Consider the following 22,741-nt stretch of genomic DNA (forward strand, 5'->3'; position numbering starts at 1 on the left):
GTGGATTAGAAAAATAGAATCATTACAAACCTGTATCGTTGTGGGCCCTGCATCTGGTTTAGTGAGAACCCACATGCTTGAATTGGTGCTCCATCTTTATGCTCTTCTTTTTCCCTAGAGTCAAAGGTATTACCTTGCTGCAGCATTGTTACTCGTTACAGGTAAAGGCATAGAGGTATTTGTTTCTACCCAAAAAAAAAAAAAAGGTAAAAGGTAATGTTTGAATAATATCAAATGAGCAGAATTCAAATCTCATAACTTTCTCAGGGTTTTAATACAGATTCTGGGTTCATGACAATCATTCATGTCACTCCCAACTTGGCAACAGTTTGCATTCTCAGTGATGAAATCACCCATGGTAACATTCCTATAGTATATCGAAAACAACAGAATCAAGTGCTGGCAAAAATTAGAACAGTCTATTAAGATACCAATCTAACATTAATGTGAACTTTTCCTGTCATTCTCCACCAGGGATGGATGGATTTGAAGCAAAAACTTCCTCAGCTTTCCCTTCTGTATGTGTATCTTGTGTCTCCTCCTTGGTTTCTTCTGATAAATCCTGCAACTGAAGAACTCAAAAGTAATCAGTGGAATATAGAACTTGGGCTAATTAGATTCTATAAGGCAATTGGTTATGTTTTTCCTCCTGCATTTCTAAGTCGGGCACAGATTTTTTATTTCTTGTGTTTTTTACGGGTTTCTGGGTGCTAGGTTCTGTATGGTAATACTTGGACAAAGGATGTCTATGTAACAACCAAAAAACACAACTCTTGAGAAGTGAGTTATGTTTTAAACACAGATGTGACCCTTTTGCCCTCTTTAGTGTACATTTTGTGCCACCAAATTAAAAGCAAAATACTATAAATTTTTTTGGGAAGGTGGTGGCTGAACAGCCGTGTAAATTGCTTGGCTGAACTGTTCTATAAATCCTACCATTAAATTTGATGGAATTAAATCTGAATCGTCCATCATAAACGGTTCAGATTTAATTCAATACATTTAATGGTAAAATTTATTTACACAGCGTTCAGCTACATTTATGCCAATTTTTTTAATCTAAAATTAGCCTTTAATCACAGCCTTCTATTTAATATAAAAGTGCACAGTTATGCACATCAGAAGATTCCCCCCCCCCCCCCCAATTTGTTGCTAAACAGCCGGTTCATGCCAACAAGAAAGAAACCGCAACACCCATATACAATTTGGTCTGTTTCTGTTCAAAAAACACTAAAAACAACCGGATTTTTTTTTAACGTTACCATACAGAGCCTTACAGACAGCAGAAGAGTAATTTAATGTCTTATAAAAGTCCAAGCAAAATTTGGGCAAATGGGCAAACAATGGAACAAATGGAAACACAATGAAACGTGACACAAGAATAGGAAACAACAGGAAAGAAAGAAAAAGCCATTAAAGATGGATTTACCCCCAAATTCTTTAAACTGGCGGTTACATCCTCATGTTGTTGTTGAAGAGTGGTCTTCAGGTCTTTAAATTCCTATTTTCAGTTAACGAAACAAGATTACATTATTCACCCACCAAAATTACATATTTACATAAAAAATTGTTAGATGAAGGGAGGAAAATCCTTAAAGATAGTTTTGGTTGACAGTAGTCTGAAAACGAATCTATGAACTGGCACACCTATTTCTGGCAAATGAAACATTGATGAGGCACTTATGAGCCTGGGATATCTAAGGATGGTTTGGATTGGTCACCTTTCAACAGCAAGTAACCATAGTCAAAATTTTCTTCTCATTCAATGTCTCAACCTCAGATACCGAAATTTCAGCAAAACATGGTACACACCATTGTACCATGTTTTGGTAGCATGCTTCGGAGGGTTTTAGATGATTTTTGGGTTTGATTTTTTTTTTCTTCTTTAAATAAAAAGCCAGTCTGACAAGGTTCAGAAATCCATTCCATTCCACTAAATTAATTAGTGAATTTCTATTTTTCATTAGTTAAGCAAGACAGATTACTACTCCATCTCATCACTAACTCATGTCTTATCTTACCCTGAAAGTTATATATGTATATAGCAAGTCCTGTGCACAAGTTTCTTTACTAGTTCTTTCAAATTCAAAAGAATGCCAGCATTTATTTTCTTGAGTTGCAGAGGTATGCAACAGGATAAAGGAAGCCCAATTGAGGAACTTCCATGAGGCTGGCTGTTCGCTGACTTTTTCTGCTAAACCACAGCATGTGAGGAGGCAACTGGTTGTTGGACCAGAAACATTAGCAGACGACTTTGGGATCAGCCCTTCTTAATGAATTTCAAATCCACCTAAACTACCACATGGAAGAACTAGGTGTCTGTCCATAGATTCCATGGTAGGTGAACCACCTAAGACACCTAGACAAATGTACAAGGAAACATACCGATCTAAGCTGATCCACTTCCACATTGAGAGATTTCTTGAGCTCCGAAAGATCCTGCATTAAATTTGATATTTGTTAGGTTCTATTCAAGAATATAAGCTGCAAGTTTGAGGTAAACATCACATGGAGAAATTACTTGCAAAACACGTAGCATAAGGAAATTGTTTCATATTGCATCGAGAGGATTGGTTGTGGATTTGTGGACCATGATGAGAGATTTGGTCAAGGGCAACTTGCTCCTAGTTTCTTTGCCTGGTAGCTAATGTTAATTTTACAATGTCAACCATGTCGTATCAAGGAGTTCGAAGGATTCAGTGGATTCACATGAACACAGAGTGTACCTACTTCAACATGCCATTTAACTCCCAGTCTCTGCAGACACACATTGCTTTACTTAAGCAACTTCACACAGAAATAAACAAAAGGCCAATTTCCACAAAGAAAAAAGCAGGCTGTTTTGAAAAAGAGAGAACTTCATCCAATGAAAATTTATGAGGAAGCAATGTCTAAGAGTCAAAGAGAATTAGCAATGAAGCAACTAAACATAAAAACATTGAACAAAACAGAACTACTGATCATAGGAAACACATGGGTAGAAACTCCATCAAAGAAGAGGAATGCATGATAATCACAAGACAAGTTGTGAGGCTGCAGTATATCAAAGTAAAACACCATACGAGAAAAAGACAATCATTTATTGCTACCAATGCACAAAGCCTACATTTTTACCAACATATAAGTTACTTTAGTAGTGATGAACCCCAGAGAATAGCCATGTCCATTGAAGTTATTTGGTTCAGGCTTTCTGGGTCAACCCAAGCAAAGTCCCTTAATTCTAAATTTACAAATTTTTTCTCCCATCAACAGAAGTCAAACAAAATCCAAAATCACCCACAGAGAAAAGTACATGCCCAATTCTCAATGAATAAAAACAGAATATATATCAAGTGGAATCTCAAAGATAATTATTAAGGCACATAAACACGAATGGCAGAATCTCAAAGATAATTATAAGGCACATAAACACCAATTGAAGCCATTACAAAACCACAACAAGATATCTCTAAGCAATGAGACCTAATTTGCACATAAACAATCTCAACCTACTTACCCGGGAAGATTTTGCATCATGCATCCAAGCACTCCTCAATCATTTTTTTTTGGGACAAACAAAGTAGAGATATCTCAACAAAATGGGATGCAATCATTGCAATCCATCATCTTGAAGAGCAAATCAAATTACAATACCATGGATAAAAAGCTTAGCATCCGTATGCATTCTACAGGGAAGCAGGAAAAGTGAACCAACTTGTGTCCATAGAAGTATAGAACTACAGTAACTAACTCATAATTGTATCTTTACGCTCAACAATCTATTGAACCAACCTCAAAATATAAATTGGCTTCAGGCTTTCTTAATTTTTCATGCCATCAATGCACAAGGGCCATGTCAAACTCTCCTTATTGTTATAGTAGTAACAATGAGGCTGCCAACATACTGGTGTCTAAAAATTAACTAATGTATCCACTATCTCATCTGAGTCATCTGACTACTTACAGAACCTCAGCCCTAAATTAAACGGTGCAGTAGATTTATGATGTACTTATCCCTTTTTGAATGATAAATTCCTAATTCAAGCTTCCTGATGAAGCAAGGGATGATTGCTCAAACAACTCTCACAATTATTTGGATTGAGTGAGATTAAGCCATATGAAACTCCACCTTCCCTACATTGCCAATTCTCTTGTTTCAAATCACTATATCAATAGGGAGACTCATATTGCCACACAACAGTCCATTGAAATAACGAATTTCTACTAAGTGAAAACTTCACCTTGAAGACCTGCTTTTGTCCTTTTTCTTTTTTCTTTTTCTTTTTTTCCCTTTTTTTTCCTTTTTTTTCCTTGCTATTGCATATCATGGTCAATATGTACCAATAGGAAGGAACCTTCTGAAGACTAGTTCATTAGAAAACAAAAGGAGGAAAATTAATTGGATGCAAGTCATTGTTAGGCGCTGTACTTCAACGAGGACAAATGATAAAACACAAAATGCGAAAGTTAACCTAAATTGAAAGCACAAACACAATAATGCCAGGGAAAGTGAAGTTTGCTTATTTTTCCCCTCAAGAAGAATTTCTCCATCTTAATACCAGAAAAGCAGTAAATTTAGGTAGAGGAACAACTTCATAGAAGAGCAAAAAGCATAAGCTAAACAATGCATACATTTCAGCAAACTCTATATTAGGCACACACACAATGTGGATTATTCAATGAATGGGACAAGTAGTACTCACATCACGGTAGACCTTAACCTTAACGTCCAACTTCGACCTCCAATTCTGTAAGTCCTGCAATCACATAACATCTACATGAGAAAGATAGCGAGAGAGAGAGAGAGAGAGAGAGAGAGAGAGGGCAGTGGAGTGGGGAAAAACAGTGAAAAATCACCTGCTTCAGGCCTTGGATTCTAGTAAGTAGCTCCATCCGTGAATCAGTCAGTTCCTGCAAAAAGCAGAGCTCAAGACGATTAGTGATGAAGCATGATATAGACATAATCAAATGAAAAGGAATCAGATGGGCTAAATCTGCAACGCACAGCGATCTTTGAGCCAATATGTTCCACATTCTCCTTTTTCTGCAAAAAAAGGAAAAAGGAAACAAGTACCATGAAGTGTTGTAACAATAGAAATGGATGAAATTAGGGATTTTCAAAAAGGAAAAAACATTACCGACGACAAAGGAGCAGCTGAAGTAGGAGAAGGAGATGAAGATGGTGTAGAATCAGAATCGGCCATTTTAGAATTCGATCTAATGATGTATAGGTAGCTGAGTATCCAAAGCGGCTCCTCGAAGAACTCAGAGTTTCTCCTTCAAGTTTCTCCTTCAAGCTAGGTCTGGAAAAAAGAAATTAATAGAGAGACCTGTACGAAATTCCCAACCTCAACTCTCAAGATAAGGACTTTAGAAGTTTATCACTGGATTTATACTGATAAGTGTTTTAAGCGTTTGTTTTGTGCGTTTCAAATTGGCGATTTGAGCGGGCGAAATCAAATCCGAAATCTCAGAATTTCTTTTAACCTTTTTTCCTAAGCTTGCGCATTTACCGTACTTCCAAAAGAACCCAAGAAATAATGGAAGTTGTTGGAGTAGGCGTGCAACAAGGCCAGGTGGTCTCGGCTTTTTGAATGTTGAAACTTGAAACCCAGGCGCAGGGTCTCTGTGGGACTCAGGTCCCCTATCTTTTTCGGTTTCACCTCCGCATTAAATATTTAAATGTACAGTTCTGTGCTGTTTACGGTTTTGCATATAATGTAATACAGAGCATTCAAGTTCAACTTATCTTTTTTTGAGATGATTAAAGAATTTTTTTTAATTTATTTTGTGAAAATGAAAATTTGGTTGATTCACACAAGTCGATCCTCTATCTACATGGATTGGAATATTTTTTCAATCCATAAATCTGATTGGGTTACATGTATTCAATTTAAAACATAAGAGTTTTTTTCATTTTGCCCACTTAAGTTGGGCAAAAAACTCTAGTTTACCCACTTAAATGGTTAATGTTACTTGTTATCCAATTTGGTGAACTTGAAAATATATTTTTTTATGAATAAATTATTAAACGAAAAGAAACAAGAAAACAAAACCGTTAAGCTGAAAGCCAAATGGAGACAACAACAAGAATGTTCCCAATTTAAGTTACTCATTTTGTTTTATGGGTGAAGATAAATATTAAAAAATTTATATTTTATTTTACTAAACCTCACTTAATTTTCCCAATTTACAAAAAAAAAAAGGCCTTGTGAAGCCAAACATAACCAGATTTTGAATGACCCATTTCTTGGGGGGAGGGCTCTGCAAAAAAAAAGAACATGTTCACGCTAGAAGAAGGGTTTGAACCTTCGACCTTGTGGTTAACAGCCACACGCTCTAACCAACTGAGCTATTCCAGCTGTATGTTTTTACTAAGTTAAAAAATTTAAGATATTTTTTAATCATTAATTCTTAATCATCTTCTTACGTAATCAAGTGCCCAGTAAGCTCCAAAGAATGTCATGCGTTCGATTCCAATCTAAAGACTATAATAATATAGCTCATTTTTTACCAAACTTGAAATCAACACTACTGTAAAACCCGACTAATATCCCCAAACTTGATTTAGTGTCCAAGTTTCTCTCTACTTTTCAAATCATATGTCGTTTCGTCTTCTTCAGCCTTCATCTTCTTCATACTGTTTCTCGTCTTTGTAGGCTTCGTCTTTATCTTCTCCATTAGATCTGAATACTCTTTGAGAGGTAAATCTATTTAAATTTTAATCTTCATTCTTTTTCTTTTTTCACAAAAACTTCTACAGGAAGGCAACTTCTACTTCTTTGTTTCTTTAAAATAAATAAAAAGAGTTTCTTTCAATGTGTTGTTTTCTTTTTGTTTTTTTCTTTTATTTCAATGACTTCTTTTTTTGAAAATTTTCTTAAAGAAGTGGCTCTACGATTTCAATACCGTCTTCTTCTTTTTTTTTTTTTTTTTTTAATTGAGTTTTATTTGAATTCTAGTGAAAGAGAAGGGAGGGATTTCAACGTCGTCTTCTTCTTTTCCATTTTTTTCAGTTGAATTTTATATGGAAAGTGGAGGAAAACTTGAAAACTAAATTGTCGGGAGTATTGGTCGGATTTTCCAGTAGTGTGGGTTTCGAGTTGGGTAAAAAAAAAAAGAATTGTTTTATCATAGCCTTTAGATTGAAATCAGACATAACATTCTTTGAAGGTTCACTGGGCACTCTATGGGTGATGTCCTCCCTATAGAGGATCCAAACTTGAATCTGGTCAAAATCCTACCTCAAGGAATTGACTCAGTCAACAAAGATCAACACTTAATATAAGTAAGAAGCTAATAATTTAAATATACATAGGACCAAAGACTCTCAATCATCTATATAGCTCCACCCCCATATATATCAACTCTAACCCCGAGAATTAATTGAAATGTGACTTTCAAAGTCGTAAATTAAGTGATCAAGAGAATTCAAAAAGCACTTCTTTTTTGTACAAAGGGGTTTTATTAAGTCGGGGGATGGGAATATTAATATGCCTCAGCGAGAGTTGGGTTCACCTCTTCACTAAGAGATGTTGGTTTCAACTACTAGAACAAGTCTCCGTTGGCTCAAGAAGCACTTTAACCACACACAAAAATGGTAATCTCAATAAACAAATTTGTCCATTAATATGGCATTCAACATATAGTGGAAGAATACGGATCATTAATATTGCACACTTAAATGACTAAGATCTTCATCTAGAAGTTATATCTTTTGGTATGATCTCTTTGGAGATAATGGACATCCATAAATATATATTAGAGCAAATTGCACTGGCACCCCAAAATAGAGGCTCTAAAGCAATGACCACCCCACTTTTTGTTTGAAAAACACATAAGCCCTATTCTGTTAGAATGGTTAATTATATTATCTCAAAGACCATTATACCCTACTAATAAATCTTATTTTCATTTATTAAAAAAAAAAGAACAGAAGAAAAGGATCATCTTCATCTTGCAATAAGGGCAACTTCATCAACGCCGTGAATAAGTGGTTGAAGAAAATGTACTGATTCGAGGAGAGGCTTTTGGAGAACAAGAACTTTCGCAGATTCTGTCAATGAACATTCTCGAACCCTTCCAAGATTTCCTCCTTACCTTCAAAGAGGCTTGAAGAAACTCACATACTTGTGAAATATCCATCTAAAAGATCTCCTGCATCTAGTCAAGAATGGCCACTGTAATTTCCCATCTTTATGTGATGGAATTAAAGCGACCGATGTCTTCTCTCCTCCGATTTCCTTCCTCTTCCCCTTCTTCTCTGTTTTTTCTTTTTCTGGTTTAGGGTTTTGGTTTCTGGGTGAACTGGATTTGATTGTTCCTACATTGGGAAAAGAGGAAAAGATAATGGTCGGTGTTTTCTCTCTGCAAGGAACAAATTGGGGATTTGGTTATATTTTTCATTATAATAATAATAATCATTGTGTAAAACAATTCTTTTTTACTTCAATTCATGTATACTTAGTTTTGTATCTGGATCTTCTTCCTTGCAGAAACAATTTGTTCTCTCTTTGTTCTATTAGTTCTTTGGCAGAAAAAGGAAATACATTTTTATTTTTGGTTGAGTAGATGTGTCATTATCATGTTCTAATAGTTGAGATTGTGGTTGTGGTCTCTTTTGTTCAGTGGAATTCATGGAGTTTCAGTGATTTACTGAATATCTACCTCTTTATTGCTCAACAAAGTCTTGTTCTGCACTCATTTGCGAGATATCAATGAACCCCTTTTTCCATCTGATCAGCTTTAATGGCTTCCTCTAGAAGTTGGTATAAATGGTAATAGATTAGGTGAGGAAAATAATAAGAATAAAAGTGAACAAGAAACGGAGGAGGAGAGTGAGAAATTGCAGTCGAAGCAGAAATCGGCAGCGTATGATAGATAAAAATCTCTTGGAAGGCATCAACTTTGGATCTAATTCTATGAAAGAAGCAGTTTCATCGGATTGATCGTCTACCAGGAGAATCATCGAAGGAGGATTTGAAGTAGCCATCTATGGAAGAAACTCTCAATCGAAAGAAGAGGTTGTTAGCTGTCCATGGTTGTCGCCACTCTCAATCGAAAGGTTATTTGATGAATTTGAAATTTTTTTTTCTCTTGGTAAGGATATTTTTGAAATTAAAGAAAAATAAACAGTGGAGTAACTATTTTACTAATAGAATGGACTTATGTGTTTAATGAATGGGGTGTCAGTGTTTTTCAAACAAAAAGTGGAGTGTGAGTGTTTTTCAAAAAAAGTGGAGTGTCAGTGTTTTAAAGCCTCCATTTTGGGGTGCCGGTGCAATTTGTTCTATATATTATTTATAATAAAATATTAAGGGATAATTCTCCTGATTATGCTTTATTACTAAAGAACCCTACTCCTTAGAATTACGTGTCCCCCTCAATTTCGTTTCGCCGGGTTGAAGTTTGTCTATTTGCCCTTTTACAAAAGATGCCAATAAAATATTATCCTCATTTAGAACAAAGCATATGAATATTTTACTGTGTTTTTTCATCTTGAATTAAAAGAAAAGGCCCATTTGGCTGGCTTCAAATAGCTAACGCATTAGATAAATAAATTATCTTTGGGTAGAACTTCTTAACGATAACTTAAACTAGTTAAATAACAAAATAAAAATAACCAAATTGGTTATTATTTTTTATTCCATTGGTACATATCGTTTGTGTGTATCCTTGTTTTCTCTCTTTCTTTGACTGGGGTTGTTTATGGTTTGTTTTCCCTTTCTCGGGTGTTGTTTTAATTGTGTAATAATAATATGACTTGGGTTATTTGGGTTTTATATTATGCCATATCATCTTTCTACGGGTTTAATGTGGGGGCTGTTTCAGCGTTGGGTTGATTGTTTTCGTGCGGGGTATATTGTTTGCTATGTCGGGGCTGTTTTCCCAAATATTAAATATCATTTCTCCCCTTAAAACATTAAACAAAGAAAAATATAAATAATTTTTCCAACAGAAAAAAAAGGTAAATATCACCATCAAAGAAATTTGTGCCCTCCTTATATGTCCTTGTCCCTAGCACACTCAGGAGGAACACTAGGATACCTTGATCTATCAGTGCAATAGTTGTAGATGGTGTATTTCTTCCGGACCCATTGGAGTCTTCTATATTGAAGCCCATCTAAGTCTTGGAAGGCTTTTTGGTCCCACCACGTCTTCCCACGTGTGTTGCACACTTGTGCTAATTGAGGTGTTGATGCATCACAGCCGTCCACGTGGAAGGACATGTATGAAGCTACGAAGGGTGCTTTTGTCCAATCAGTCTTGTCTAATCCTCCCCTAGTTGCCCAGTCATCTGCATTCCATAGGCTTGAGTATATCTTCATGGGTTGATTGAAAGGGAACTTCACTCCAAGATCTGTGCAATTCTTGAATATCCTTATCGGTACATCATCCACGAAGAACCTGTCAAATTTTGTTTCATCTCATCAGTATCTCGTTACAATGGACTTAGAACAAGAAAAAACTTTAGACCCATTTGATAGTTCATCAAAAAAGGTGTTTCCTGCTTTGAGAAACAAAAAAGTTGATCGAAAATCTTTTGATAAAACTGTCTTCAAAAATCATTTATTGCATTTTTTTTCTCAAAGCAAACGTTGGACACTCTGAATTTAAGTGACATAGTTCTAGAAGAAGGTGTTCATGAAATTTGATATCCTAAACATAAGAAACCTATTAAAATCTCTCCATCTTCTGTAATCCTAATGATAGGTTTAGGATCAAGCGCTTACCTTGTTCCAAAAGTCCGGACTTGTAGATATGATGCCACTAATTTTTTTTATACTGTAAGTCTGTAACCAGTAAGTATCCCGATTCAAGTCCGGATCAGCGACAGTGCTCCCCAACCCTTCCCGACTACAAATATCAGTGAGGCCCACAGTGAAAAACATTTTTTGAAAAAAAAAAAAAACATTTTCTATTTGAAACACTGGTTTTTGTGGTCAGGAAGCCATGGGGGTGCTCCCTTGACGGTAATACAAAAAAAAAAAATGTGCTACCAATTCGAGCCTGGATCTAAGTGGATCTTGAGCAACCTTAACACAACTTGGCTAGGTCCCAATAATAGGGATCATTCTATTTTTCATCTTCCCTATCTATGGTGATATAAGTTATTTTTCATCTTCTCTGTCTTCGATGAAGCCCTAACCCCTCTCATTGTGAAGTTGCTCCCCAATCTTCATCTTCACTATCTCAATTATTGTAATAAATCTACCACCTGCTGATATTGTTTTTACTTCACAAGTTTTATTATATGCATATAAAAGTGGTTTTGCTTCCAAAAACATCAAAAATTGCTTCCGATGTTTGTCGAAGAAACAATTAGATGGATCATCAAACGGGTCCTTAGATATTAAAAAGGAAAATGATACTCACACAATTTGATCCATGTTCCATAGAACGGAGTAAAAATGATGATGCTTGGTGGGGTCAAACCATAGGTATATCCTCTGTTCTCTGTCTCCTTTACCTCCTGTGAAGACATTTGTCTGCAAAATGTAGGGCTGACCACTTCTGTTTCCCAAGAACTCAAAATCTATTTCATCATGCTCTGTATTCTGTGATGAAAGCTGAAGGAGGGGAAAGAACGAAGCAAACCCAGAAAGCAAAATGAGATAAGAATACAATTAGAAGCAAAACCATAACGGAGAGAACAGGGCAAAACTTTTACATAGAAAGCAGTGACAACCCCAGCAGAGTCACCTCCAACTAGCTTTATTTTCATGCTGAAGTGCCCAAACAGATAGGATCCTCTAGACTGGAATCCGGTTCCTTAAAAACAATCTCACAGGATTAAAATTCCTTCTTACAAGATAAATTGATTAGAGAAATTCTTAGTAGTGAAGATAGTAGTTACCAGAGTATTTGTCAAGGACAAGTCGGGCCTGGTAACCGCCATTGATGTACTTGATATGATCACTAGCCCAACTGGGGACATAGTTCTTCTGAAATGGCACATCCACAGGCTTCTTAGGTGCTGCTCCTGTAATGACTTCAAATAATCCACAAATAACCAAACCCATAAGTAATTTCTTCATCTCTGCAATCAGAGAGAGAAGCTCAAGTGAGTGAGCATTCATTATCAGATATAAATAGGGAGGGGAAGATCAAGGAGTGAAGCTGGAAGTGGGAAAGGGTTGCTTTGGCAGACAGCTAAGTCCAAGCAGGAGCAATTAGCGGAGAACTGCACATGACTGTCAAAACAGAGCTCTCTCTCTCTCGGATTTTGCTTGGGAGCAGTTCCTACGTGGCACTGCTCCCAGCAGCTAACGCTCAAGATTCAAAGTTAAGTTCTAAATTAAATAACAATCATCGATTTAAGGCACATGCAGAAAATCAAATTTTAAGTGGGATCGATACCGGTTTTTTAGCTTCTAACTCGAACCACGTTTGGTTCGCTTGGAACCTTGCGAACCAAGCTACTCTTAAATCCTCTTTTCATACCCTCTTCTTGGGAATCCTCCTCCGCGGACTGTTTTCCGGCGACGCTGCTTTTTTCTTTTTCTTTTTTCCCTCTGTGCCAGAAAATGTTTGTAGCAGTTATCTTAATCACGACCAGTCTCCATCGGAGGGATCTTCGAAGACTCTTGGATTGTTTCGAAAATTTGGAGCCAGATTGGTGAAGGAACATACTTCATAGCTGTGTTCTGTTTTTTCGGATAGTTTCTATGTTTCACTTCTTCGTTCATATTCACAAGATTTCTGTACTATCAAGCATTTGAGAACAGCAATGCTTGATACAGAACCCCTATTTCTCAAGAATTTAAAGATCTCCAAGATCCATGGATTGACTTTTCTTGTTTGCTCTCTCTTTTCTTTCTTTTTTTCCTCTTAATCTTAGATTTAATGCTGCGGAATCACATTCCTTCTGCTTGCAGCGATTGATATCTTGTAGTAACTCTTTCTTAATATTTATTGTCTAATCTAAATCCCATTGCAGATGTTCTCTCTTTGCTCTCTGCATTTTAAAGGTATGATCTAGGGGTCCTATGATGGTATTGAATCTTTGAGACCTAATAAATAATTTGATGTCAAATACAAGCATTTGCATCTGAGGACTCCGGATGCAATTCTATCTTCTTCTTTTTTCAAAAAATTATTTTTGGATCGGTTCATGTAGAATGATGAAGTATGGACTGGGCTCTGAGCATATTTAAATCTGCGTTAATTGATGGAAATGCAGCCTAGAAAGCTATCTCTGACATCCTTCAATACCATCTATTTTTCTTCCTTCCTGAGTTTTTCCCCAGTTGTTTCAAGTATAGCATTGGCTTTCAACTCAAAATGTTCCCTTTCAAAATTCTCCTGGCTTCTTCTGGTTTTCCTGAATGTATTTCACTATTTGAACGGCAATAATATCTCTGCAACTGCAAATGGAAATAACCAGATAAACCTCCTCATTGCTCGACTTCCCTGATGCTTAGCTTTGGGGCTAATTCTGTGATTCTAAAATAGAGATTGGATGGTGAAATTTGGAGCAAATGTTGAACATGTAACTATTTGGGCGTGGGTTTCTCTTAGATGTTGCAGAGAAGTGCTGCAACTGGTGTTTAAGAGGCTTGAGAGAGTTTTCTGTGAGAGTTGTATTTGTTGTTTACCGGAGTGCTTTCATTCGGTACGAGTTGGTGAGAGGCAGCTTCTGTAGCCATTGTTGTTATCCCTCCAACCATCGGATTTTGCTTGGGAGCAATCGGCGGCAGAGGATTCCGAAGAAGAAGGTATGAAAAGAAGATTTCAGAGCAGCTTGGTTCTCATTGCTCCAAACGAACCGATTGTGGTTCGAGTTAGAAGCTAAAAAAACCGACATTGCTCTCACTTAAATTTGATTGTCTGCATGTGCCTCAAATCTATGGCTGTTATTTTATCTAACACTTAACTTTGAATCTTGAGCGTCAGCTGCTGGGAGCAGTGCCACGTAGGAACTGCTCCCAAGCAAAATCCGAGATCTCTCTCTCTCTGTGTCTGTTCTGGAAATAGGTGTGTTTGAATTGAAGAGTCAAGCCGCGGTTGGAAAGAAGGGGAAACCAGCAGAAAGCTACCGCGTGGCTCTTTGGGTCAGCCATTGTCCCTGAAAAGGTTTGAAGAAATTGTTCACATGCACCAAACTTCAGATGGTTCTAGTGGATGGGAATGTTTTCCTGCAAATTTTTAATCGATGTGCGATCATCTTTATTGCCCAACATTAGGGGAGAAAATCTCGGCTTTTTAATTTTACAAATTTTTTTATCAACATTTCAATTACAATCTTGGGAGTTGTGTTCTGTTTTATTACTGCATGTCTCCAGTGCTTTCTATCTGATTTGGCTACAATAGTTTGAACGAAAAAAATTCTGCACTTTGGCATATTCAGGATATTTGAAAATTATGCTTTCTTAAACCTAGCTTAAATGAATTTAAAATGAAAGGTTTTTTTTTTTTTTGGTAAAAAATGAAAGGGTTCACCAATGGGGTTGGTCCAAGTGGTAAGCAGCTTGATCCGTTTAAAAAATCCTCAAAAAATCCTCTTGGGAGACTCACCCACTACAGCTAGATGTGCGACAGCTTTACCATTCTGCCCCCAGCCTGGTTGAGGAAGATGTATGGAGAGTAAAACACAAAAATATATTGATTGGGCCAGGAATACTATATTTAATGATTCAAAAATAAAAATAATAAATAATTAGCCCCTTCCATTTTTACAAAAGACCCACACTTGAGTTCTATAGATTTGAACGAAAAATGAAAGAAAAAAAAACCTAATTTATATTTTTGAAAAAGAAAAAATTAGGTTACATTCAAAATTTTATAAAATAAAAAAAATAGTATGATTGTATTTTACCCATTGGAAGGGTTCACTTATAAATTACAAATCTCTCTTCTAATATTATTTATTATTATTATTATTATTTTCAATTCTTGTCTTTCATGGACATGGGCGGTTAGGATTTCATTCAATATGAAGAGTGTGAGGAAATTCAATTGATAAAAATTAGGTGGAGATAATATCTTGGGATTGTGGAGGGATGGAATTAGGTTACTCACCATAAATTAATTCAAATCAAATGGAGCCACCATGTGCTGAAAACTGTGTTCCGCTGTCGGCCGGCTCGTGTGTTTTGAAAAATTAATAAAACAAATTTTGGCTTCGCCCGGGCTCGAACCGGAGACCTTCAGTGTGTTAGACTGACGTGATAACCAACTACACCACGAAACCAGATGCTATATATGTGAGAAGCAATAATATCAATCCTATGATTATCATGCTGTGAGTCGATGATAATAATTGATTAGAATTGAGAATTCATCATATTTGTGGCCAAGTAATTTCTCAATTGATTCAGGTTCTTTACAAATATATATACATGTGAAGTCCATGCAAATTGATTATCCATTAGCAATCTTACTAACACCAAGGCTATATACAATAGGGGAGCATTGGACCAAACATTATAAAAGCAAAACCCAACCCGAAGTCCATTAATTCGCTCCTTACATAGGGCTTACAAAAATCCAACCCCAACTTGCACTTAGGGTTGAACTAAGTTCACACTGATTGGTCTTGACCATGGAGATGCTTCAATAATTATTTGCAAGCTATGCTTTTTGCTACCTAGAAGGAATTAGATCAACTCATACCTTTCCAAGGCCAAGTTTTCGAAATTTGGTGTAATGAGCATAAGTCCTTGATCTTCTCCCAAAACCTCACAGTAAACCTTGGCCTCTACGTTCGACTAAACTTTTGGTAATAATGCTAATTTCTGCAAACGTGGTTGGCAAATCTACTGTGCAAAGTATGTTCTCCTTGTACGTATCAGACTTGGAAGGGTACACATTTTGTTATCTAACCTTCGTACATGCTTTTAATCTTATCAAATTTAACCTTACTTTCAAAATATAATTCACAATGATTCTCACAACTTTAAATATGTATTTTCTTTGATTTGTTGGAATACATTATTGATGTATACATTTACAATCAAGCTGCCTTTGGTTGATGAGAAATTGGAGAAAAAGAATTACATTATTAACATTGAATTTGAGGAGAAAAATAGATACCTCAGATGGAGAGATCGAGTAAGTAATCCTACTTAATTTTCTCTCTTTATTCCATATTAATCAATCCTTAATCTCTATTTCTATTACACTCTGGAGCCCGAGGGATTTTAGGGTTTCTGCAATAGTTATAACTGGTTTGGTTGTTGTGGATCCAACGAATTCTTCGATACTGCCATGCATCTAAGTCTTGAAAATATTTGTGGTTCCACCAATGGCCCCATGGAGAGCTGCACACTGCTGCCTGTTGTGGCGTAGCAGCTGGGCAGGCAGCTATAGCAAAGGAACTATAAGATGCTACAAATGGTGCTTTAGACCAATCAATCTTGTCCTTTCCTCCTCTTGTGGCCCAGGCCTCTCCGTTCCATAAACTTGTGTATACCTTCATGGATTGACTTGTGGGGTACTTCACACCAAGATCTGGGCTATTCTTGAATATCCTTATGGGAATGTTATCCACAAAGAAGCTGTAAAATTATGTTCTCATGATTAATACAAATATATCATAAAATCTTAAACCCTAATAGGGATTCGCCCTCAGGGCAGACCTAGGATTTGACAATGGGAAAAGGGTGTCTTTCTAGGAAAATTTCAAAAAATCAAGGAGGTCAAGTGTCGGTATTTCACACATGAAAAGAGGGCCATAATAAGGAGGGGTCCAAGGGCTGGTATTTTATACACAAGAAGAAGGCCTAAAGGGTCTTTTTAGGGAAAAAAATTCGAGGAGGCCCAAGTATGGGTATTTCACACATGGAAAAAGGTCGAGAGGGTTCTCTCTAAGGAGATTTTTAAAAATCATGGTTGGTTGCAGTGGAAACTTAAAAATTCAGGCTAAGTACTAGATCTCACATATGGAAAGAGGGCCTAAAGAGTGTCAACTAAGAAATTTCAATAAATCAAGGGGAAGACTGGCTTTCAAGTTCGGAAGAGGGCCAAAGGGGTCTCAGGGAAATTTCCAAAAATTCAAGGGGGGGGGGCGGGGTGCACTGACTGCTTGGCCCTAGGGAAACTTTGCCGTATTCACCCGTATATTGATAAGTTACCCTTTTTATATACAAGTTATCTTCTAGAGATTAATCAAGACTGTGTAAGCTGACCTGGACACCTTAGTTCCAAAAATAATTATGTGAATGACCCACGAGCAGAAGTGAGAACTCATACAATGGAAAGAGGGTCAGAAAGGTCGAAAGGTCTTTCTAAAGAAGTTTCAAAAAATTAGGGGAGGGCTTTGGCTTTTCTTTCTTTTGAGGGGGGGGGGGGAAATAGACCTTCTATAGAGGTTACCTTCTAAAGATTAAATGATTAATCAAGATGTGCATAAATTGACCAAGACATCTCAATTTCCAAAAATAAATAAATAATAATAATAATTATTTGAATGACCCGTGAAGAGAAATTAGAACTCACACAATCGCATAGATGCTCCATAAAATGGAGTAGGTATGATATTGCTCTGATGGATCAAACCAGAGAATAGTCCTCTCCTCTCTGCCTCCTATCCCTGCTGTGAAGATATTGGTTTGCAAAACATAGGGTTGACCACTTCTGTTTCCCAGGAACTCAATATCTATCTCATCATGATTATCATTAAATGCAGTCTCTGCCTTCGATGAAAGCTGAAGAAATGAAAACCATGGCAAACCCATACAGCAAAATGTGATAAGAAAGCCATAAAAGAAAAACCATATATCTAGTTCTCTAGTTAAAAAGGGAAGAGCAAATAGGGCTTACATAGAAAGTAGTGACAACACCTGCAGAATCACCTGCAATCAACTTCATTTTCATGCTGAAGAACCCAAAAAGGTAGGAGTTTATGGAATGAAACCCAGCACCTTGAAACAAAATCTCATTAATTAAAATCAAAATTCCTTCTCGGAATCCAAAATTATGAAATCAAAGCTCTCCATTGGTAATTACCTGAGTCCTTGTCCAGGACTAGTTGGACCTGGGAACCACCATCAATGGACTTGATATGATCAGTGCCCCAGCCGACCACATAATACTTATCAAATGGTACATCCACTGGTCTGATAAGTTTAAAACCGAATGCACCTTCAAATAATCCACAGATGAGCAAACCCAGAAGGAATTTTCTCATCCTTGTACCTCTCAGCAATTATCACTAATGAAAATGATGGATACTTAGGAGAGGGGAGAGGGAAGAGGGTGAGAGAGAAGACTGAGTTTCTCACTTTGAGAATGAAGGAGAGTTCATGGGTATTAATAGGGAGAGGAAATTGGAAAACTGTTCTGCACATTATTGCACTAGATACTTAGAAACCCAACGGTTGAAAGAGAGAGAGAGCTGCGTGCGCATCTGTTTTACTTAAAATAGGTGTGCTTTGAGATACCAAAGTTGGATTCGTACAATCCGAATTGGTTAATTGTTCGAACGCAATCAGTTTATTAGTGAGAGAAGATAAGATTAGAAAGAAGTGTTAGGATTAGAGCGATCAATCACATGCAGTTGAATAGAAAACAAGGTTGAACGAAACAAGGATTTTACCTTGATTCACCTCAACGTGAGGCTACGTCCAACAGTAGGTTTTTTTTACTATATTCAATGTTCTGTTACAAGAAAATATATATGCGCTTAGAAACCCTAAGCCACAGCTATTCGTGGGCCCAAACCAAACTGTAAAGAAACTTCGAGTCCCACAAAAACATGGATCCTCTACAGGCTATGGGGGTGCTGCCCCCACATCCCACCATGGCGGACTCCCTAGACCCCCGCCGCTCACCGAGGAGCGGGAACCCCATGTCTGTCAGCAAAACAATGTGAAGCATAAGCCATACTAAACAAAAAGGAAAATAGGTGAGAGAGATGAAATGGTATACTTTAGGGGCAACGGAAATGGAAGAACCTCACACTTGGATGTATAGAGGGAAGTAGGCATTTTAATTTTCTCGTTTTAGAATTTGGTTTGGAACCCTTTAAAATTCTCTTTCTTTCATATAAAGTGTGAAATGAATTCTCTCCCATGCACATTACGTACTTTAATTTTTTCATGCATATGACATGCAAGCCTTACGTAAGAAAAAAAAAAAAGAAGCATGTATATGACATGCAAACCATGCATTGCATGCATACATATACAATTGCATATTCCTTCCAGCAAGGCATGCACATCCCGGTATTGGTCTTTGTCAATTGAGCCCACCCTTTGGGGTTTTTAGAAAGGATTCTGGTCAAGCTTTCACAATCTATTCTATTTTGATCTTTGTTAGTTAACGAATTGATAGCAAATGCTTCGCCAATAGTACTTTTTGAGTAGGCCTTTATCACTTCATTGAGCCATTACTCCGGCTCAATATCAACGATCAAAGAGTCTCTACAGACCTTACTCGTTCGAATATCAATAATGAATAATCCTATATGCAACCACTATTTCTATTGTTGGAATTATATCAAATTTAACCTTAATTTCAAAAGATCCACAACAAGATTCCTATGCACAACTTATAAATTTGTATTTTCTTTGATTTGTTTGATCTATACATTTATGATTCCATTTTCCGAGCTACCTTTTGGTTGATAAGAAATTGCATGGTTACCATTGAATTTGAGGAGAAAATTAAGTAGAGAGACTAAATGTTAAAAGAGTAAGTAATACTAGTTTTCTCTCTACATATGTTATGTTACATATCCATCATCATCATCAATCTTTATTTCTATCACACTCTGAAGCCCGAGGCAATGTTGTGGTTCTGCAATAGTTATAACCGGTTTGCTTGTTGTGGACCCAACGAAGTCTTCTATACTGCCATGCATCCAAGTCCTTATAATATTGATGGTTCCACCAATGTTTCCATGGAGTGCTACAAGCTTTTGCTTGTTGTGGTGTAGAAGCTAGACAGGCCTCTATAGCGAAGGAACTATAAGATGCTACAAATGGTGCTTTCGACCAATCAACCTTGTCCAATCCTCCTCTTGTGGCCCAGAGCTCTCCATTCCACAAACTTGAATATACCTTCATGGCTTGACCTGCTGGGTACTTCACCCCAAGATCTGGGCTGTTCTTGAATATCCTTATGGGCACATTATCCACAAAGAAGCTGAAAAATTATGTTCTCATGATTAATAAAAACATATCTCAAAACCCCTAAAATCTTAAACCCTAAATCTCCGGACTTCGCCCCCAGGGTTTGATATTAGAGAGGGGGGGGGGTCAAGTGTTGGTACTTCACACATGAAAAGAGGACTAGAAGTGTTTTTCTAGGGAAATTTTAAAAAATTATGGAGGTCGAATGCTGATATTTCACGCATGGAAAGAAAGTCAGAGAGGTTTCTTTAGGAAAATTTCAAAAAATCAGGGAGAGCAAGTGCTAGTATTTCGCAAGTGGAAAAAGGGCCAGAAGGGTCTCCCTAGGAAATTTTTTAAATATCAAAGGGTGGGGGGCAGGTGCTAGTGTTTCACACTGAGTAAAAAGGCTAGAGGGGTCACTCTAGGAAATTTTTAAAAAATCCAATGGGGGAGCAAGTATTGGTATTTTAAACATGGAAAAGGGGCCAAAAAGATGTATCAAGAGAAATTAAAAAAAAAAAAGGGAAGGGGGCAAATACTAATATTTCACGTATAGAAAAAAGACCAAAAGAGTTTCTAAAGAAAATTTTCAAAAAATCGAACAGACAAGTGCTAGTATTTCACACACCATGAAGATCTCTCTAGAAAAATTTCAGAAAATTTGGGCGTTGGGGGGGGGGGGGGTTGGCTTGGCCCTTTTGGCCCTTAGAAAGCTCTGCCATTGTCCACCCCTACATTCATAAATTATCTGGTCTCTCCCTTTGGTACAAGTTACCTTTTTTTTTTTTTTTGGGTAAACGGCACATAAGCTAACTTTACCTCTCAATTTCCCCAAAGAAAAAAAGGAAAAAAAAAAACTGTGAATGACCCATGAAGAGAAATTATAACTCACACAATCGAATTGATGCTCCAAAGAATGGAGTAGGTATGATACTGCTTTGATGGATCAAACCAGAGAGTAGTCCTTTGCTCTCTGCCTCCTATACCTGCTGCGAAGACATTGGTTTGTAAAATGTTGGGCTGACCAGTTCTGTTTCCCAGGAACTCAAAATCTATCTCATCATGATTGTCATTAGCTGCAGTCTCTGACTTAGATGAAAGCTGAAGAAAGCAAAACCAGAGAGATAAATGTGATAAGAAAGCCATTAAAAGCAAAACCATATGCAGTTAAATGGGAAGAGTAGATAGGATTTACGTAGAAAGTAGTAACAAGCCCTGCAGAATCACCAGCAATCAATTTCAATTTAATGCTGAAGTACCCATAAAGGTAGGACTCTTTGGAATGAAACCCAGCACCTTGAAACAAAAATCTCATTAGTTAAAATTAAAATTCCTTCTCAGAATCCAAAATGATGAAATTAAAACTTTCCATTGATAGTTACCAGATTTCTGGTCAAGGACGAGTTGGGCCTGGGTACCACCACCAATGTACTTGATATGATCATTGCCCCAACCGGCCACATAATACTTATCAAATGGTACATCCACTGGTTTCTTAAATCTAAAACCAAATACACCTTCACATATTCCACAGATAAGCAAACCCAGAATGAATTTCTTCATCCTCATTTCTCTCTGCAACTATCACTAATGAAAATGATAGATAGCAGGGAGAGGGAGAAGAAGAGGGTGATAAAGAAAAAACTGAACTTCTCTTTTCTATCTCTAAGAATGGAGGAGAATTTATGGGTATTAATAGGGAGAGGAAGGGAGACTGTTCTGTACATTATTGCACCAGATATGTAGAAACCAAATGGTTGGGAAACAAAGAGAGCTGCGTGTGTCTTTGTTTTACTTAAAAAAGGTGTGCTTTGAGATACCAATGGTGGATTTGTACAATCAGAATTGGTTAATTTTTCGAATGCCATGAGTTTATCAGGGAGAGAAGATAAGATTGGAAAGAAGGAAAATAGGTGGGAGAGATGAAATGATATTTTAGGGGGAACGGAAGAACCTGACACTTGGAAGTTCAAAGGAGCCCGAAATCTTTAATTTGCTCAATTTAGCATTTGCTTAGGATCCATGCAAATTTCTCCTTTTTTTTTTTTTTTCTTTCTACCACGCTTGGGGTTCTTTAGGTAAGATTCTGATCAAGCCTTCACAGTGAATTCTATTTCGTAAACTAACTACTTAAACGCAAGTACTTCACTAGTGATAGTTTGAGGATCGTTCTTGTCCTAGGACCCGCCCTTTATTGACGATCAAAGAGCCTAAGCAAAACCTTGCTTGTTCGAATATCGATAATAAATTGTCCTATACAGAACCATTATTCTATCCAAAATTTCAAATCAAGATAATGCATCATTTCATTTATAATTATTTCTTTACTTTTATGTTAGAACCATTAGCTGATTAGAGAAATATACCCTTAGGTGTATTATTTTATATTTTATAATATAATATAATGAACTGAAGGGAAAAGGAAAAAATCATAAAAAAAAGTGAAGATGAAATTTAAAATTCTATTTTACTAAAGATAACACTATGATGTCACAAGAGGTGAATGACCATTGTTAAAAAACAAGAGGTAAATGATATTTTTAGGAATTTCATCTGGTCTAGTTTACATCCATGGACTTTGCTTCTGACCTAGAGGGATTCAAATTCTGACCTCCTGCGTGTTGGTCTTTTGTCAACTAAGTCAACCGTTGGGGTTTAATTTGGCATAATTTTAGATGTGTATATTTTTTTAAATCAATTATCTT

At 36.8% G+C, this 22,741-nt stretch overlaps 4 protein-coding genes, 4 non-coding genes and 1 pseudogene across 9 annotated transcripts; 2 read left to right on the plus strand and 7 right to left on the minus strand.

Moving 5' to 3' along the window:
• Positions 1–193: 193 nt before the first annotated feature.
• Positions 194–5,567, minus strand: LOC149019738 (uncharacterized). 2 transcript variants are annotated; one of them, XM_089153713.1, is made up of 7 exons: positions 5,118–5,567; positions 4,985–5,023; positions 4,837–4,890; positions 4,683–4,736; positions 2,386–2,439; positions 1,430–1,501; positions 198–568 (listed from the first exon to the last, which is right to left on the minus strand). In XM_089153713.1, the coding sequence occupies exons 1-7, from the start codon at positions 5,181–5,183 to the stop codon at positions 461–463; spliced, it is 447 nt and encodes a 148-aa protein (XP_089009839.1). In that variant the 5' UTR covers positions 5,184–5,567; the 3' UTR covers positions 198–460. The 2 variants fall into 2 exon arrangements, with proteins under 2 accessions (XP_089009840.1, XP_089009839.1); XM_089153714.1 differs by lacking the exon at positions 1,430–1,501 and having other exon boundaries at positions 194–568.
• A 700-nt stretch (positions 5,568–6,267) lies between these two features.
• On the minus strand, positions 6,268–6,341 carry TRNAN-GUU (transfer RNA asparagine (anticodon GUU)). Its single transcript has one exon. It is a non-coding gene; the product is annotated as a tRNA-Asn (tRNA).
• Positions 6,342–8,081: 1,740 nt separating this feature from the next.
• Positions 8,082–9,018, minus strand: LOC149019740 (putative membrane-associated kinase regulator 6; annotated as a pseudogene).
• An 860-nt stretch (positions 9,019–9,878) lies between these two features.
• Positions 9,879–12,191, minus strand: LOC149019741 (putative xyloglucan endotransglucosylase/hydrolase protein). Its single transcript, XM_089151093.1, has 4 exons — positions 11,837–12,191; positions 11,651–11,751; positions 11,356–11,549; positions 9,879–10,386 (listed from the first exon to the last, which is right to left on the minus strand). The coding sequence occupies exons 1-4, from the start codon at positions 12,057–12,059 to the stop codon at positions 9,981–9,983; spliced, it is 924 nt and encodes a 307-aa protein (XP_089007219.1). The 5' UTR covers positions 12,060–12,191; the 3' UTR covers positions 9,879–9,980.
• Positions 12,192–12,964: 773 nt separating this feature from the next.
• Positions 12,965–13,038, plus strand: LOC149019742 (small nucleolar RNA R66). The gene has a single exon (XR_016173267.1). It is a non-coding gene; the product is annotated as a small nucleolar RNA R66 (small nucleolar RNA).
• A 58-nt stretch (positions 13,039–13,096) lies between these two features.
• Positions 13,097–13,184, plus strand: LOC149019743 (small nucleolar RNA snoR118). The gene has a single exon (XR_016173281.1). It is a non-coding gene; the product is annotated as a small nucleolar RNA snoR118 (small nucleolar RNA).
• Positions 13,185–15,098: 1,914 nt separating this feature from the next.
• TRNAV-AAC (transfer RNA valine (anticodon AAC)) lies at positions 15,099–15,172 on the minus strand. The gene has a single exon. It is a non-coding gene; the product is annotated as a tRNA-Val (tRNA).
• Positions 15,173–16,081: 909 nt separating this feature from the next.
• LOC149019745 (putative xyloglucan endotransglucosylase/hydrolase protein) lies at positions 16,082–18,109 on the minus strand. The gene is made up of 4 exons (XM_089153718.1): positions 17,929–18,109; positions 17,743–17,843; positions 17,419–17,627; positions 16,082–16,478 (listed from the first exon to the last, which is right to left on the minus strand). The coding sequence occupies exons 1-4, from the start codon at positions 18,107–18,109 to the stop codon at positions 16,082–16,084; spliced, it is 888 nt and encodes a 295-aa protein (XP_089009844.1).
• Positions 18,110–19,670: 1,561 nt separating this feature from the next.
• Positions 19,671–21,605, minus strand: LOC149019746 (putative xyloglucan endotransglucosylase/hydrolase protein). The gene is made up of 4 exons (XM_089153715.1): positions 21,419–21,605; positions 21,232–21,332; positions 20,929–21,137; positions 19,671–20,067 (listed from the first exon to the last, which is right to left on the minus strand). Exons 1-4 carry the CDS (start codon positions 21,603–21,605, stop codon positions 19,671–19,673), a joined length of 894 nt encoding a protein of 297 aa, XP_089009841.1.
• Between the last annotated feature and the right edge of the window lie 1,136 nt (positions 21,606–22,741).

The sequence above is a fragment of the Hakea prostrata genome, chromosome 4 (assembly GCF_041222555.1).
Source record: "Hakea prostrata isolate BN-2017 chromosome 4, UWA_Hpros_2, whole genome shotgun sequence".
NCBI lineage: Eukaryota > Viridiplantae > Streptophyta > Magnoliopsida > Proteales > Proteaceae > Hakea > Hakea prostrata.

Bases quoted from the DNA above. Each gene is read 5' to 3' on its own strand.
- LOC149019738 (XM_089153713.1), bottom strand. From the start codon at position 5,183: ATGGCCGATTCTGATTCTACACCATCTTCATCTCCTTCTCCTACTTCA. The intron at 5,024-5,117 runs GTAATGTTTTTT...CTTTTTTTGCAG, and splicing joins CAGCTGCTCCTTTGTCGTCG to AAAAAGGAGAATGTGGAACA. The intron at 2,440-4,682 runs GTGAGTACTACT...AATTTAATGCAG, and splicing joins AGGTTAAGGTCTACCGTGAT to GATCTTTCGGAGCTCAAGAA.
- LOC149019746 (XM_089153715.1), bottom strand. From the start codon at position 21,605: ATGAGGATGAAGAAATTCATTCTGGGTTTGCTTATCTGTGGAATATGT. The intron at 21,138-21,231 runs GTAAATCCTATC...TGCTTTCTTCAG, and splicing joins GGCTTGTTACTACTTTCTAC to CTTTCATCTAAGTCAGAGAC. The intron at 20,068-20,928 runs GTGAGTTATAAT...ATAATTTTTCAG, and splicing joins TGGAGCATCAATTCGATTGT to CTTCTTTGTGGATAATGTGC.
- LOC149019745 (XM_089153718.1), bottom strand. From the start codon at position 18,109: ATGAGAAAATTCCTTCTGGGTTTGCTCATCTGTGGATTATTTGAAGGT. The intron at 17,844-17,928 runs GTAATTACCAAT...TTTTGTTTCAAG, and splicing joins AGTCCTGGACAAGGACTCAG to GTGCTGGGTTTCATTCCATA. The intron at 16,479-17,418 runs GTGAGTTCTAAT...ATAATTTTACAG, and splicing joins TGGAGCATCTATGCGATTGT to CTTCTTTGTGGATAACATTC.
- LOC149019741 (XM_089151093.1), bottom strand. From the start codon at position 12,059: ATGAATGCTCACTCACTTGAGCTTCTCTCTCTGATTGCAGAGATGAAG. The intron at 11,550-11,650 runs GTAAAAGTTTTG...CCCCTCCTTCAG, and splicing joins GGGTTGTCACTGCTTTCTAT to CTTTCATCACAGAATACAGA. The intron at 10,387-11,355 runs GTGAGTATCATT...AAAATTTGACAG, and splicing joins TGGAACATGGATCAAATTGT to GTTCTTCGTGGATGATGTAC.